Source organism: Lissotriton vulgaris, chromosome 6 (assembly GCF_964263255.1).
Source record: "Lissotriton vulgaris chromosome 6, aLisVul1.2, whole genome shotgun sequence".
NCBI lineage: Eukaryota > Metazoa > Chordata > Amphibia > Caudata > Salamandridae > Lissotriton > Lissotriton vulgaris.
Window position 1 is genome coordinate 390,699,629 of NC_141694.1, and position 16,018 is coordinate 390,715,646.

General features: G+C 40.5%; 1 protein-coding gene across 1 annotated transcript in view; it reads left to right on the top strand.

The window, feature by feature from the left end:
• Nucleotides 1-16,018, top strand: part of MYOM2 (myomesin 2) — a 731,038-nt gene that overhangs the window by 503,402 nt on the left and 211,618 nt on the right. The window contains exon 20 of the mRNA XM_086926415.1: nt 11,459-11,637. Within this exon, the coding sequence (XP_086782541.1) occupies nt 11,459-11,637 (179 nt within the window). The remainder of the gene's footprint in view (nt 1-11,458; nt 11,638-16,018) is intronic.

Below are 16,018 nucleotides of genomic sequence, written 5' to 3' on the forward strand. Positions count from 1 at the left end.
TCATGAGATCCCTCATGAAACCAAGTTGATGAACACTCTATTTCGACAGAATAAAGGTAGCCAGAAGCGGGACAGAAAAGCTGGTCGACGCGTTTCAAACCCCTAAGAATAAGTGGGGTTCTCCTCAGGACCGGATGTTGGTTCTGAAATGTTAAAAATAACTAGCTTTAGCAAAAGAGTTATCGAGCAACTATCAAGGCAATAAGACAAGGGCTCAACTACCAGGGGGACAGCTGGCACTCCCTACCTCAATCCATAGATTCAATCGACAACGTGCGGGTGATTAATCAATGCCGTATTTCCCAGCAGGATTTTGCAGCAACTGTGTGAGACAACAAAACACGTACAACCACGTTTTAGTATAGTGCGCAACTCTCAAACACCATTCATCCTGCTCTCCAGGGGAGCGTAACCTTACCTGAAAGCGGGCGGTTTTAATGGCGCTGCTGTGTTGTTTGCTTTGAGCGGCTGCTCGTATTCTGTAGGGCGGGAGCGAGAACGTGTGTTAGTGAAACATAAAATGAACGTGGGCGATTTAGATTCCACTTCAAACGGGTGGGCATACCGAGGTTGGAGCAAGGCAGACGTCCTTCTCTCTCGCTGGTGTGTACGAATCCACCATCTGGAGTCCTCGAATGGGGGTGTGGCTCCAGTGCTACCTAGTTGGTGTATGAGGCGGAGCGGAGCCCAGGGATTCTGGGACTTGTAGTCCAGTGGCAACACACTGGAGACAGAGTGTCAGAAGAAGGCTGATTTACACAATCGGTTTGTAGATTTCAGAAATTTCGTTAAGTCCTCTAGTGGCAGTGTTAAACTTCATAATGAGCATAGCTTCGCGTTGTGCTAATCTTGCTTCAAGGTCCCCTCCTCTAGGGTCATTTTCAATTTTGGACACAACGGTCCAACGTAAATCAGTAATGGCATGTTTGCATCTAGTCCAATGGTTGACTAAGGGGGCATTCTCTACCCCTCTACGGATCCGTGATTTGTGTTGCGTGATCCTGGTCCTTATTTCCTGTGTTGTTTTGCCGATATATACTGAAGGGCAAGGGCAGGTGATGGCATAAACGACGTTTTTTGATTTACAGTTTGTAAACGTCTCATGTTTCCAATGAGTGTCCTCAAATGTAAACACAGTGTCTTCAATAGTTTCGCTGCAGCACGTGCACGTTCCGCACTTGTGGTGCCCTTTTGGTGAAGGTAGACCAAAGATACTTTGTACTGTGGGAGCCTTCGTCGTTGGTAACGCTGCTCTGACAACGTAGTTGGCAACACTTTTGTCCTTTTTGTATGCAAAGAGGGGTGGGGCTGCAAGGTCCTCATGGAGATTTTTTAATAAGTGCCAATTTGACAGAATGAGCTTTCTGTGTGCGTTGGCTGCCGGACAAAAGGTGGTGACACAGACTACCCTTTTGATTTCAGGTCTCAGTCTTTTTTCTAACAGTGTCTCTCGCGGTGTCCACCACGCTCGTTTGAGTGAGTTTTTAAGCAATTTCTTAGGATAGCCTCTTTGGATTAAACGATTCATTAAACGTTCAGCGTGAATGAAATACTCTTCTTTATTTGAGCAATTCCGATGGATTCTTAAGAATTGTCCAAAAGGAAGGTTTTGTTTTAAGTTGCGGGGGTGGTTGCTACTAAAATGCAACGCTTTGTTCCTGTCCGAAGGTTTTCGGAAAAGTGTTGTACTTAGGCCCCCTTCACAGGGTGCCACTTTCACATCTAAAAAGTTGATGGATACATTGGATGCTGAAACTGAGAACTGTATGTCTATTGTTCTTGAGTTGAGCCAGCTGACAAATTGACCCAGATCTTCATGTCCTCCTGACCAAATCAAGAATATATCATCAATATAACGCATATAATGCGAAATATTCTTGTCAAAAGGATTGGTCTGGTAGATAAATTTCTCTTCATATAGCCCCATAAACATAATGGCTAACTCCGGGGCAAAGGGACAGCCCATTGCCACCCCTTTGATTTGATAAAAGAACTCCGAGTCGAAAGAAAAAAAGTTCTTCTGTAGCGCAAAGCCTGCCAAGTCAAGGATAAATTTGGTAGGGACTCTCATAGGTCTTTCCCTTTTGTCCAAGAAAACTGACAAAGTTTCCAGTGCTTGTTCTTGAGGGATCTGTGTATATAAAGACACCACATCGAGTGTCACCAAAAGTTGACTACTTTGATCGAATTTAATGGTGGAAATACGATTAAGGAAAGCAGTGGTATCTTGTAGATGAGCCGGAATAGTTTCAATAAAGGGTTTCAAAAAATGATCAATATATTTAGCCACAGGCTCGAACAAGGATTCGCAACCTGAAATGATGGGTCGACCTGGGGGTTTTTTTTCATCTTTATGTAATTTAGGAAGAACGTAAAAAACGGGTGTCCTTGGGTTTTTGTTTTGCAAGAATGCGTACTCCTTGGGACCTATAATCCCTTCTGAATAGCCCCTTTGAATGATGTCGAATAGTTGATTTTGTAGTTCAGATGTAGGGTTCTTCCCTATGCGCCTATAGCAGTCCAAATCGTTGAGTTGACGGTGGACTTCAGATTTGTATTTATTGATGTCCCATATGACCACCGCTCCGCCTTTATCGGCCTGCTTGACCACGATGGTAGTGTCATTTTTCACTGCTATAAGTGCGTCTTTTTCCGCTTTGGAGAGATTGAATTTGACAAAAGACTTCTTTTTTTCAATTGCTGAAATTCCTGATAACACAGTTGTTTCAAACGTTGAAACTTCCTTTGGGATTTTGGGTCCTTTGGGGCAGAATGTGGACTTTTTCTTTAGGCCTGTAGTTTCTTCATATGTATTTTCCATGGTGTCTTGAAAAAATGTTTTCAAACGTATTTTACGGCAGAATTCCAGTGTTTCTAGTTTCATACGAGTGAAATCCGTAGGTCTTGATGGGACATAGTTAAGTCCTTTAGTAAGAATAGAGATCTCTGCCGTCGATAATATTCTATCTGATAGATTGTAGATTGGTGAGACTTCTAGTTGTTGTAGGATTTCTGGCGTGTCCTCATTTGCCATGGTTGTGTGAAACGGACTCGGCCTCTTTTCTGTTGGCCCCGTCCTAAAAAAGGTTGTTGATTTTGGCCTTGTTGTTGGTACTGATTTGGTCTACTCCCTGATCTATTTTCGTTTTGACGATTACTGTTGTCAGGTTCGCTACCAGAGGAAGATGTAGTGTCTGAAAAAGTTAGAAATTTACGGCGCGATCGTCCTTGGTTGTCCTGTAAATAACGTCGTGAATCAGAATGCGTGTAGAAATCCTTATTAAGAAATGGATATATGGATTCCAAAGAGAAGTTCTTTTTGTCTATTTCAAATTTATTGTTTTTTTGGGTCACTGTAAAATCCTTGAATTCTGAAATTTCCTTATCGATTTTTTCCAAAAGGGCTTTTGAGTCAGTGATTAGTTGGTTGGTTTCGATTTCTTTTGTTAATGTTTCGATCTCCTCTAGTTCCTTAAGAGATATCCTGTGCGCAGTCTCAATGGTAAGGACCATGAGATCCCTGCTGCACTTGGTTTCCACTCCACTAAAGGCTTTTCTGTATACTGGGTCGTCCGTGAAGACAACTGGTATATTGCGAATCACCAGGCCCGCCGGAATGGTGCCGGACTTGAGGTGTTGCAATAAAAAGTGCCCGTGTAGGTCTGTGCGTATTTGTTTCTTCCGTAGTCGGGTAAGTTTGTCAGATTCGTTTTGAGTGCTGGCTGTGAGACTGAGAGTCGCCGAGCTGAAAACTGGAGGATCCCTAATCAAATTCTTAATATGCTCTTCGCTAAAAGATACTGCATCACTTTCAGCCATATCAAACAAGTGGGACACTTAAACACAAAACACATGGACTATGTGACAAAAGTGAGAAGGTAAAAACCCTTTAATAAGTAACACACTGAGTGCGCACACACAATGGCCAAAACCGGGCCACACAAAGTCTAAATACACCAATACTACCCTGTGGTAGAAACTACTACCTGAACAGGACCTCGCGGGTGTCCACCCGCGCGAAAGTCAAAGAATCAAAAAAGGGTCTTGACTCGTTACTCAGTGAGGCTGAGTCCAACTAATATTAATAATCAAAAAAGGGGCCAAAACTGGGGTTTCAATGCAAGAACTGGTTTAAATTAGGGTTATTTCGATTGAATCAAAAAAACCGGTTGACTTATTGAACCGAGCAAATTTTATTTATTGCAAACGGTCTTGTTTTCAAATATTAACACATTGTTTTTAGTGCGTGAAAAATACAGAAATGAACAATGAAATACATTTTATATACAATATATACAGATACATGAATGCGACATATCATACACACTTGGCCATCCATTCATACACATACAATACAGAAGAAATGAAAAATACAAAACAACGCTGTGTCCAAGCAACTAGCAAAAAAATCAGCAGAAAAGAGTATTTTCTGTTTTATAATGTCGTTGTGTTTGTCATGAGATCCCTCATGAAACCAAGTTGATGAACACTCTATTTCGACAGAATAAAGGTAGCCAGAAGCGGGACAGAAAAGCTGGTCGACGCGTTTCAAACCCCTAAGAATAAGTGGGGTTCTCCTCAGGACCGGATGTTGGTTCTGAAATGTTAAAAATAACTAGCTTTAGCAAAAGAGTTATCGAGCAACTATCAAGGCAATAAGACAAGGGCTCAACTACCAGGGGGACAGCTGGCACTCCCTACCTCAATCCATAGATTCAATCGACAACGTGCGGGTGATTAATCAATGCCGTATTTCCCAGCAGGATTTTGCAGCAACTGTGTGAGACAACAAAACACGTACAACCACGTTTTAGTATAGTGCGCAACTCTCAAACACCATTCATCCTGCTCTCCAGGGGAGCGTAACCTTACCTGAAAGCGGGCGGTTTTAATGGCGCTGCTGTGTTGTTTGCTTTGAGCGGCTGCTCGTATTCTGTAGGGCGGGAGCGAGAACGTGTGTTAGTGAAACATAAAATGAACGTGGGCGATTTAGATTCCACTTCAAACGGGTGGGCATACCGAGGTTGGAGCAAGGCAGACGTCCTTCTCTCTCGCTGGTGTGTACGAATCCACCATCTGGAGTCCTCGAATGGGGGTGTGGCTCCAGTGCTACCTAGTTGGTGTATGAGGCGGAGCGGAGCCCAGGGATTCTGGGACTTGTAGTCCAGTGGCAACACACTGGAGACAGAGTGTCAGAAGAAGGCTGATTTACACAATCGGTTTGTAGATTTCAGAAATTTCGTTAAGTCCTCTAGTGGCAGTGTTAAACTTCATAATGAGCATAGCTTCGCGTTGTGCTAATCTTGCTTCAAGGTCCCCTCCTCTAGGGTCATTTTCAATTTTGGACACAACGGTCCAACGTAAATCAGTAATGGCATGTTTGCATCTAGTCCAATGGTTGACTAAGGGGGCATTCTCTACCCCTCTACGGATCCGTGATTTGTGTTGCGTGATCCTGGTCCTTATTTCCTGTGTTGTTTTGCCGATATATACTGAAGGGCAAGGGCAGGTGATGGCATAAACGACGTTTTTTGATTTACAGTTTGTAAACGTCTCATGTTTCCAATGAGTGTCCTCAAATGTAAACACAGTGTCTTCAATAGTTTCGCTGCAGCACGTGCACGTTCCGCACTTGTGGTGCCCTTTTGGTGAAGGTAGACCAAAGATACTTTGTACTGTGGGAGCCTTCGTCGTTGGTAACGCTGCTCTGACAACGTAGTTGGCAACACTTTTGTCCTTTTTGTATGCAAAGAGAGAAACATTAACAAAAGAAATCGAAACCAACCAACTAATCACTGACTCAAAAGCCCTTTTGGAAAAAATCGATAAGGAAATTTCAGAATTCAAGGATTTTACAGTGACCCAAAAAAACAATAAATTTGAAATAGACAAAAAGAACTTCTCTTTGGAATCCATATATCCATTTCTTAATAAGGATTTCTACACGCATTCTGATTCACGACGTTATTTACAGGACAACCAAGGACGATCGCGCCGTAAATTTCTAACTTTTTCAGACACTACATCTTCCTCTGGTAGCGAACCTGACAACAGTAATCGTCAAAACGAAAATAGATCAGGGAGTAGACCAAATCAGTACCAACAACAAGGCCAAAATCAACAACCTTTTTTAGGACGGGGCCAACAGAAAAGAGGCCGAGTCCGTTTCACACAACCATGGCAAATGAGGACACGCCAGAAATCCTACAACAACTAGAAGTCTCACCAATCTACAATCTATCAGATAGAATATTATCGACGGCAGAGATCTCTATTCTTACTAAAGGACTTAACTATGTCCCATCAAGACCTACGGATTTCACTCGTATGAAACTAGAAACACTGGAATTCTGCCGTAAAATACGTTTGAAAACATTTTTTCAAGACACCATGGAAAATACATATGAAGAAACTACAGGCCTAAAGAAAAAGTCCACATTCTGCCCCAAAGGACCCAAAATCCCAAAGGAAGTTTCAACGTTTGAAACAACTGTGTTATCAGGAATTTCAGCAATTGAAAAAAAGAAGTCTTTTGTCAAATTCAATCTCTCCAAAGCGGAAAAAGACGCACTTATAGCAGTGAAAAATGACACTACCATCGTGGTCAAGCAGGCCGATAAAGGCGGAGCGGTGGTCATATGGGACATCAATAAATACAAATCTGAAGTCCACCGTCAACTCAACGATTTGGACTGCTATAGGCGCATAGGGAAGAACCCTACATCTGAACTACAAAATCAACTATTCGACATCATTCAAAGGGGCTATTCAGAAGGGATTATAGGTCCCAAGGAGTACGCATTCTTGCAAAACAAAAACCCAAGGACACCCGTTTTTTACGTTCTTCCTAAATTACATAAAGATGAAAAAAAACCCCCAGGTCGACCCATCATTTCAGGTTGCGAATCCTTGTTCGAGCCTGTGGCTAAATATATTGATCATTTTTTGAAACCCTTTATTGAAACTATTCCGGCTCATCTACAAGATACCACTGCTTTCCTTAATCGTATTTCCACCATTAAATTCGATCAAAGTAGTCAACTTTTGGTGACACTCGATGTGGTGTCTTTATATACACAGATCCCTCAAGAACAAGCACTGGAAACTTTGTCAGTTTTCTTGGACAAAAGGGAAAGACCTATGAGAGTCCCTACCAAATTTATCCTTGACTTGGCAGGCTTTGCGCTACAGAAGAACTTTTTTTCTTTCGACTCGGAGTTCTTTTATCAAATCAAAGGGGTGGCAATGGGCTGTCCCTTTGCCCCGGAGTTAGCCATTATGTTTATGGGGCTATATGAAGAGAAATTTATCTACCAGACCAATCCTTTTGACAAGAATATTTCGCATTATATGCGTTATATTGATGATATATTCTTGATTTGGTCAGGAGGACATGAAGATCTGGGTCAATTTGTCAGCTGGCTCAACTCAAGAACAATAGACATACAGTTCTCAGTTTCAGCATCCAATGTATCCATCAACTTTTTAGATGTGAAAGTGGCACCCTGTGAAGGGGGCCTAAGTACAACACTTTTCCGAAAACCTTCGGACAGGAACAAAGCGTTGCATTTTAGTAGCAACCACCCCCGCAACTTAAAACAAAACCTTCCTTTTGGACAATTCTTAAGAATCCATCGGAATTGCTCAAATAAAGAAGAGTATTTCATTCACGCTGAACGTTTAATGAATCGTTTAATCCAAAGAGGCTATCCTAAGAAATTGCTTAAAAACTCACTCAAACGAGCGTGGTGGACACCGCGAGAGACACTGTTAGAAAAAAGACTGAGACCTGAAATCAAAAGGGTAGTCTGTGTCACCACCTTTTGTCCGGCAGCCAACGCACACAGAAAGCTCATTCTGTCAAATTGGCACTTATTAAAAAATCTCCATGAGGACCTTGCAGCCCCACCCCTCTTTGCATACAAAAAGGACAAAAGTGTTGCCAACTACGTTGTCAGAGCAGCGTTACCAACGACGAAGGCTCCCACAGTACAAAGTATCTTTGGTCTACCTTCACCAAAAGGGCACCACAAGTGCGGAACGTGCACGTGCTGCAGCGAAACTATTGAAGACACTGTGTTTACATTTGAGGACACTCATTGGAAACATGAGACGTTTACAAACTGTAAATCAAAAAACGTCGTTTATGCCATCACCTGCCCTTGCCCTTCAGTATATATCGGCAAAACAACACAGGAAATAAGGACCAGGATCACGCAACACAAATCACGGATCCGTAGAGGGGTAGAGAATGCCCCCTTAGTCAACCATTGGACTAGATGCAAACATGCCATTACTGATTTACGTTGGACCGTTGTGTCCAAAATTGAAAATGACCCTAGAGGAGGGGACCTTGAAGCAAGATTAGCACAACGCGAAGCTATGCTCATTATGAAGTTTAACACTGCCACTAGAGGACTTAACGAAATTTCTGAAATCTACAAACCGATTGTGTAAATCAGCCTTCTTCTGACACTCTGTCTCCAGTGTGTTGCCACTGGACTACAAGTCCCAGAATCCCTGGGCTCCGCTCCGCCTCATACACCAACTAGGTAGCACTGGAGCCACACCCCCATTCGAGGACTCCAGATGGTGGATTCGTACACACCAGCGAGAGAGAAGGACGTCTGCCTTGCTCCAACCTCGGTATGCCCACCCGTTTGAAGTGGAATCTAAATCGCCCACGTTCATTTTATGTTTCACTAACACACGTTCTCGCTCCCGCCCTACAGAATACGAGCAGCCGCTCAAAGCAAACAACACAGCAGCGCCATTAAAACCGCCCGCTTTCAGGTAAGGTTACGCTCCCCTGGAGAGCAGGATGAATGGTGTTTGAGAGTTGCGCACTATACTAAAACGTGGTTGTACGTGTTTTGTTGTCTCACACAGTTGCTGCAAAATCCTGCTGGGAAATACGGCATTGATTAATCACCCGCACGTTGTCGATTGAATCTATGGATTGAGGTAGGGAGTGCCAGCTGTCCCCCTGGTAGTTGAGCCCTTGTCTTATTGCCTTGATAGTTGCTCGATAACTCTTTTGCTAAAGCTAGTTATTTTTAACATTTCAGAACCAACATCCGGTCCTGAGGAGAACCCCACTTATTCTTAGGGGTTTGAAACGCGTCGACCAGCTTTTCTGTCCCGCTTCTGGCTACCTTTATTCTGTCGAAATAGAGTGTTCATCAACTTGGTTTCATGAGGGATCTCATGACAAACACAACGACATTATAAAACAGAAAATACTCTTTTCTGCTGATTTTTTTGCTAGTTGCTTGGACACAGCGTTGTTTTGTATTTTTCATTTCTTCTGTATTGTATGTGTATGAATGGATGGCCAAGTGTGTATGATATGTCGCATTCATGTATCTGTATATATTGTATATAAAATGTATTTCATTGTTCATTTCTGTATTTTTCACGCACTAAAAACAATGTGTTAATATTTGAAAACAAGACCGTTTGCAATAAATAAAATTTGCTCGGTTCAATAAGTCAACCGGTTTTTTTGATTCAATCGAAATAACCCTAATTATCCAAAAGTGGCAATTTTAGAATTGAGACTTGAAATCTGGTTCTACTATTGAAGATGATTTTAAATTACATTTCACATAAGTGTGAACAGCACATCTCTATATGATCCCAACCCAATGTTATCACCTAAAAGTAGTGATAAAATAACCCTAGGAGTTGCACTACTGGGCCATGTAAAACTTAAACACAGATGCCCTAACTTTTTAGATATAATGCACCCTCCTCTATGAAGCTTTAAGGCCTACCTTAGGTGTGACTTACAAGTAATAAATAGGAATGCCTAGTAAAAGTTTTTCTTTTTTATCCAAGTCAAATTATCAGTTTAAAACTGCATACATAGGCTGCATTGGCATGTCTCCTTTAGTGAGTGGCACTGGCAAAATGTGTACTTTGGCTCACTAGGAGCATTTAATTTACAGGCTCTGGGTACATGCTGTGCCATACACTAGGGACTGATAAGTAACTAAATATGCCTATAAGGTAATAAGGTATATGTCATATTTGACCATTTTGAGAAGGAAGCGCCCAATTACTTTCCCACTGATTAGCAGGAATAAAGCAGGCAGATTCTCGTGGCCAACAAAACGGGGTTATCAAACAAAGGCAAAAATCGGGGGACAATACCACCCACAATATGGTAATTTCCAACAATAATTAATAAAGGTGGTGACAAATATTACTTTCATGTCCAAGTCTATTTCTTCTTTTTTTGGATTAAACAATAGACTGGTTTGTGTTACGTTTTACTCCCTCGAAATGGCTTAATTCAGCAGTTTTTGTGGGTAGCCCATCTCTTTGGAGTATCCCAATGTACCAACTTTGGCTCCTGCTTGGAAAGTTTTGGCCTGATCTTACAAGCAGTGACGAAGACAAATGGGGTCTGATTTACTATTTAATTCACAAAGGAAAGTTGACTTTCTGATACAGATTAAAACGTATAAACGGAATAGTCTAGCACATAGTTAGAACTCTATTCAGAAAACATGTTAGAAATTAAAGTTAAACAAAGGGATCAAGTTGAGCATAAAAGGGTTAATCCACCGAAACAGTTGAAGATATCTGGATCATTGGGTATTCCGGTTCGCCAACTGTACCAATAATGTAAAAGATAGCACCTTCTGATTGGTTGTAGTGTCTCACTTTTGCTCAATGTACACAATATCCACATAATCAAATTTTTCTTGGACCAATTAACAACAATACATTCAGTCAATGTAGAGGGAATGCCAGATATTTCCATGTACTAGGTAAACAACTAATATAATGGAATAGCTGCAGTTGTCACTTTCAGAAAATGGTATTAAATTAATTTGTGCAAAATGTTGTCTACCACATTTTACCCCTAACAGACACCACAGATCCACCACACCTGCCATCCTATAGAATTTAACTGTCCAAGTTTCGAAAGGAGTGTGCTTCTGTAAATGTATACCTTTAGGACACATTCGTACGATGTTCAAATGTAAATAGTACTATTGCCAATGAACTATTGTGCATGTCTTGGACCATCCCCCATTGTCTTGGTAATACACTCCAAAGAAAACATCATATTAATTAATTACTAGATAAATCAAGTGCTGGTAAGTATTTTTATAAAGAATAACTGAAGAACTCTAATGCCTCTTGTACAATTTTAAATATTTTGTTGCATGTAATTAAACTATTCCCAAGAACTGTTATGTTGTGCCACAAAACCACTATCCACGTTCAAACATATACCTAAAATATGTCATGAGTAAAGAATAAGTCACATCTGTCTGAGACTGCCATGTGCATATTATCCTTACTTTAAATACACATCGGCATAAAGAGTTGACATATATACTAAACGTGCTCTTTGTTATCTTCAACAGCATGAAGCATATGCCTCTGCTTTGCAGCAAGAGTAGTCGAAAGAGTAACACTTGGGTCTGTTTATTTGCTTTAGGTCCTACCTATGATCTGACATTCTGTGAAGTTAGAAACACATCACTGGTAATTCTGTGGAAACCTCCAATCTACACTGGAAAGAGCCCTGTAACAGGGTACTTTGTGGATTACAAAGAGGTGGATTCAGAAACATGGTCCACAGTAAACAAGACACCAACTGCAAGTCGCTACTTGAAGGTATCAGATTTATTGCATTGCAAGTGTTTGCACTCTTTTAGTATATGACTTATGTGAATACAATTGAATTATATGTTTTTGCAGACAGTTATATTTATGCTTAATAATAACAGATTGATGATAAGGTACTGCACTAGAAACCTGCATTGACTCCTTAAGTACTGTGTATTTGCATGCCCCCCATGCCGAGACCTTCCTCAATGATATTGGAAGCAGCTCACTCTTAACCTTTCATAACATTTTTTTTCACAAAAGTTATCCAGGCCAAACATTTTTCTCCGCATGTTTTGAATTAGAAATGCATGGAGATATTGTCCACTCTCCTCAAGGGAAACATGTTCTCCCCAATTGTACTAGGGAGGGTGGGTGGGGAATTGGTCTGGGTGGAGGGAAAAAAGAGGGAAAAAATAATCATTGCTCGAGACTTAGTTTGGAAGCAAAGACAAAATACAATCATTACTTTATATAATGATTTAAAAACAGAGGGATATATATCACTGTGCTATTGGTTTTTTTTAGAAAATGTTTTTCTTTAGATGTTTAAGTTGGAATGTAGCCGGCCTTAATAGTAAAAATAAATGTAGATTGCTTCAGGAAGATCTTAATTAATTTGTATAAACCCCATCCTGCGTTGCTTACAGAAACTCATATTGGTGTAAAAGATAAAAAACTGCTTGGTCAATTGGGATATGATCTTATCACTTGTTCAACTTTGGGGCGTTCTACACGGGGGGTCGCTATAATGAAGTGTAAACATTTGAATTTAGAAATTACACGGACAATGGCTGATTCAAAGAGGAGATGAGCTATTATTCAGGTAGAACTGGAGCATTCTAAATATGTATTTTGTGTAGTTTACGGCCCTAATATTGATGAACCAACTATGTATGATAGATTAACCATTGAATTATTAGATTGGGAAGGCGAACTACTCATTATGGGCGATTTTAATGGTGTGATGAACTATCATTTAGATACTACTCGACGTCATGCACGAACACGGATGTGTAAAGTTAGAGCGGCGATATTAGAACTAAGTCGCATACATAACTTGAAAGATGTTTGGCATACCATACATCCTAATATAGCCGGCTTTACATATTACTCAGCACCCCATAAACTATGTTCCCGAATCAATATGGTTTGGGCTGCAGAGAGAATCACGAATAACTGTACAATAGAACTATGTCCCAGAGTGACGTCTGATCATAATCCTATACTGATCGAAATTAATATACCGACTAAAAAACAAGAGTTCAGACAATTCACTTTCCCGAGATATCTCTTTTCAGATACAATTTTTACTGCCCAGCTCAAGCTACACATTACTGAATTTGTACAGATTAATTTAAACACTGCGGCAGTAATACACGTTTGGGATGCTTGTACAGCTAGCATTAGGGGCTTCGCACAACAATATGTCTTACGGATAAATTCAGAAAGGCGGAAAGAGATTAAAACATTGACTTCTAATCTTATATCTTTGGAAAACTAGCTAATACAAGCTGTGCAGCAAGAAACGCCTAATGCCGATCAGATAAAGATGGATTTGATCAATTTGAAGCTTGTTACCAAAAAGATTTTGATTGAGAGACATAGTCAGAAACTGCATCAGTATCATCTTTTGCAGAATGAAAGTGGGGACAAAATAGGAAAATTATTAGCATATAAAGTAGCTGACAAGAAAGCGAAGACTATGATCAAAGCTATTAAGGATGTCAATGCGGTCTGTCACACTCAATCGGAAGATATATTAAATCAGTTCGTTAACTATTACACTAGGCTATAAACACCTGAGACCCCCCCTTCGAGCGATCTTATCTTATATTAATAAAAATCTGGCCAATCAAAATGACAGTGAGAGGTTCAATCAATTGGAGGATGATATCTCCATTATGGAGATAAGATCAGCAATAGCTTCTCTTCCATCCGGTAAAACGGCCGGGGAAGACCTAATTCCAATCAAACTTTATAAAATATGTTTACAGGAATTAGTTCCCCTTTTTAGTTTAGTTATTAATTACATTAGGGAAACAGGGAAAGCGCCAGCTTCATGGAATAAGGCTAAAATAGTATTTTTTCTAAAAAAACAGACACTAGCCAACGATTGTGGGTCCTAAAGGCCCATTTCTTTGATAAACACTGATGCTAAGGCTTTTGCCAAAATACTGGCCAATCGGCTAGCCCCCCATATGTCAGAGCTGGTTAACATCCAACAGCATGGGTTTGTTACAGAGAGAGACACAACGGCCCATGTCAATATGGCTATCACAGCCTTTGATGTAGCTTCTACGGAGCTCTCCCCACTCGGTATGATAATGCTCGACGCGGAAAAAGCGTTCGACCGAGTGGGGTGGGATTATCTATGGGCTGTTCTTAGGGCATTCGGTTTTCAAAGTAACTACATTGGCTAAGATAAGTTATGCAGGTTTGGATTCTACTAAATTTCAAATAGCAAGAGGAACCCGGCAGGGGTGTCCTCTCTCACCCCTGCTGTTTGCTCTCTCTTTAGAACCATTTTTAAATGCACTTTTGACTCAAGCAAACATTATTCCTTTTCAATTTGGCAGACATGCTTTAAAAACAACTACATACGCGGATGATATAGCCATCTTTACAACTGATGTAGCTAAATCACTACCCCTGATCATTAGATAATCGGCAGAATTTGGGAAGGTCTCTGGGTATAAATTAAATTTAAACAAGACGCAAATCATAGTCAACTATAAAACATTGACCCCAGTCCCTGGCATTTGTAACAACGCTACGTACCTTGGAATAAAAATGTCAGCTTATCTTGGAGACTTAATCGCCCTTAACTACAGTCCACTTTTGAAAGAAGTCGCACTGTCTTTTAAAAAGTGGCAAAAGATCCCACTGAGCCTTGCCGGACGGATTAATTTAATTAAAATGAAAATTGTCCCCAAATGTAAAAAGTACTTATTTAGATGCATTCTAAATTAGCAGTGTTTTTTTCAAAAGACTTGATGGGTTATGTAGCAGCTACATATGGGGCTATATGAAAGCCCGTATACCTACCCAATCATTGAAACTCTCCACCGAGAAAGGTGGACTGAAGTTCCCTGATTTCAAATTATATTTTTTCGCTACTTTTTTTTCTCGTCTCCAACGCTTGCTCACCACTAAACTGCCTCAACATTTTTCCTATGAGTTCATGTTAGGCTCTGATAGCAGCCATTTCCTATTAAGGGTCCATGATCCTAATTTTTTCAAACGTGTTAAATTTAAGACCGCTAGAGAAATTATCGCCATCTGGAGCACCATTATGAATTATGGGAAATTTTCTTTCTTTCATTCAGACTTACCCTTATGGGATAACCCAGGCCTCCCCGGAATTTTCTCAGATATGGCAGGGATTTCCTGGGCTAGATGTGGGGTTCGTACATTAGGAGACCTTTTTGGACACGAGGGCTTTTTAGATTTTACGTTACTAAAAACTATATATAAATTGGATGATGGCATGCACTTCAAATACATACAATTGAGAGGCTTTCTAGTAAGAAAAATGAAAATTAAAGAAGCTAGGCAATCAGAGATTTTAAATTGTTTGTACTCTAACAAAACTAAATCAATTATTAGCGAGGGGTACGCATGTCTAATAAATTTAAAAATGGACGACTGTGGCAAACTTGCTATTAAATGGACCAATAGGATGGGTATAAACATAACACCAAATCAAATTTCGGGTTCATTACATCAAATCAATCAGGTGGTCCAGTCCTCTAGCTTAAGACTACAGCACTATAGAACTATTTGCCGACTTTACTATACGCCGCAGAGAATATCTAGCTGGGCAGGCAACAATTTGTAATTTTGTAAATTGTGGTGGTATTTGTAGAGCGCAACTGTCGCTCCGGAAGGAGCATCTTGGCGCTGATTTCTTGGTAAGAGATCAAATTACTTCATAGAGGCTAAGAGTTAGATGGCTGTCATGATGTAGTCATCGGGAAGATTAAAGATCCAGGTTTTTAGTAATTTCCTGAACTGTATTTCTTGAGTTTGGGACCTAAGGTATTGAGGCATGGAGTTCCAGGCTTTAGTGGACAGATAGTTTAAGGTTTTGCCACCTTTGGTTTTGAGATTAAACCTTGCATGAAGGATTTGATTGTCATTGGCGGAGCGCAGGGTTCTGCTAGGGTTGTAGTGGGGGAAACGCCTGGTAAGATATTTCGGGCCGGTGTTATTGAATGCCCGGAAAGCAACATTAAGAATCTTGCAGAATATTCTCTTATGTAGTGGGAGCCAGTGTCAAGTTTTTAAAGCTGTTGATATTGAAGATTTCCTGGGTAGTTTTAAAACTAATCTGGCTGCAGCGTGGAGTACACTTTGCAGTTTTTCAAGTGTAGATTTTTTTGCTCCA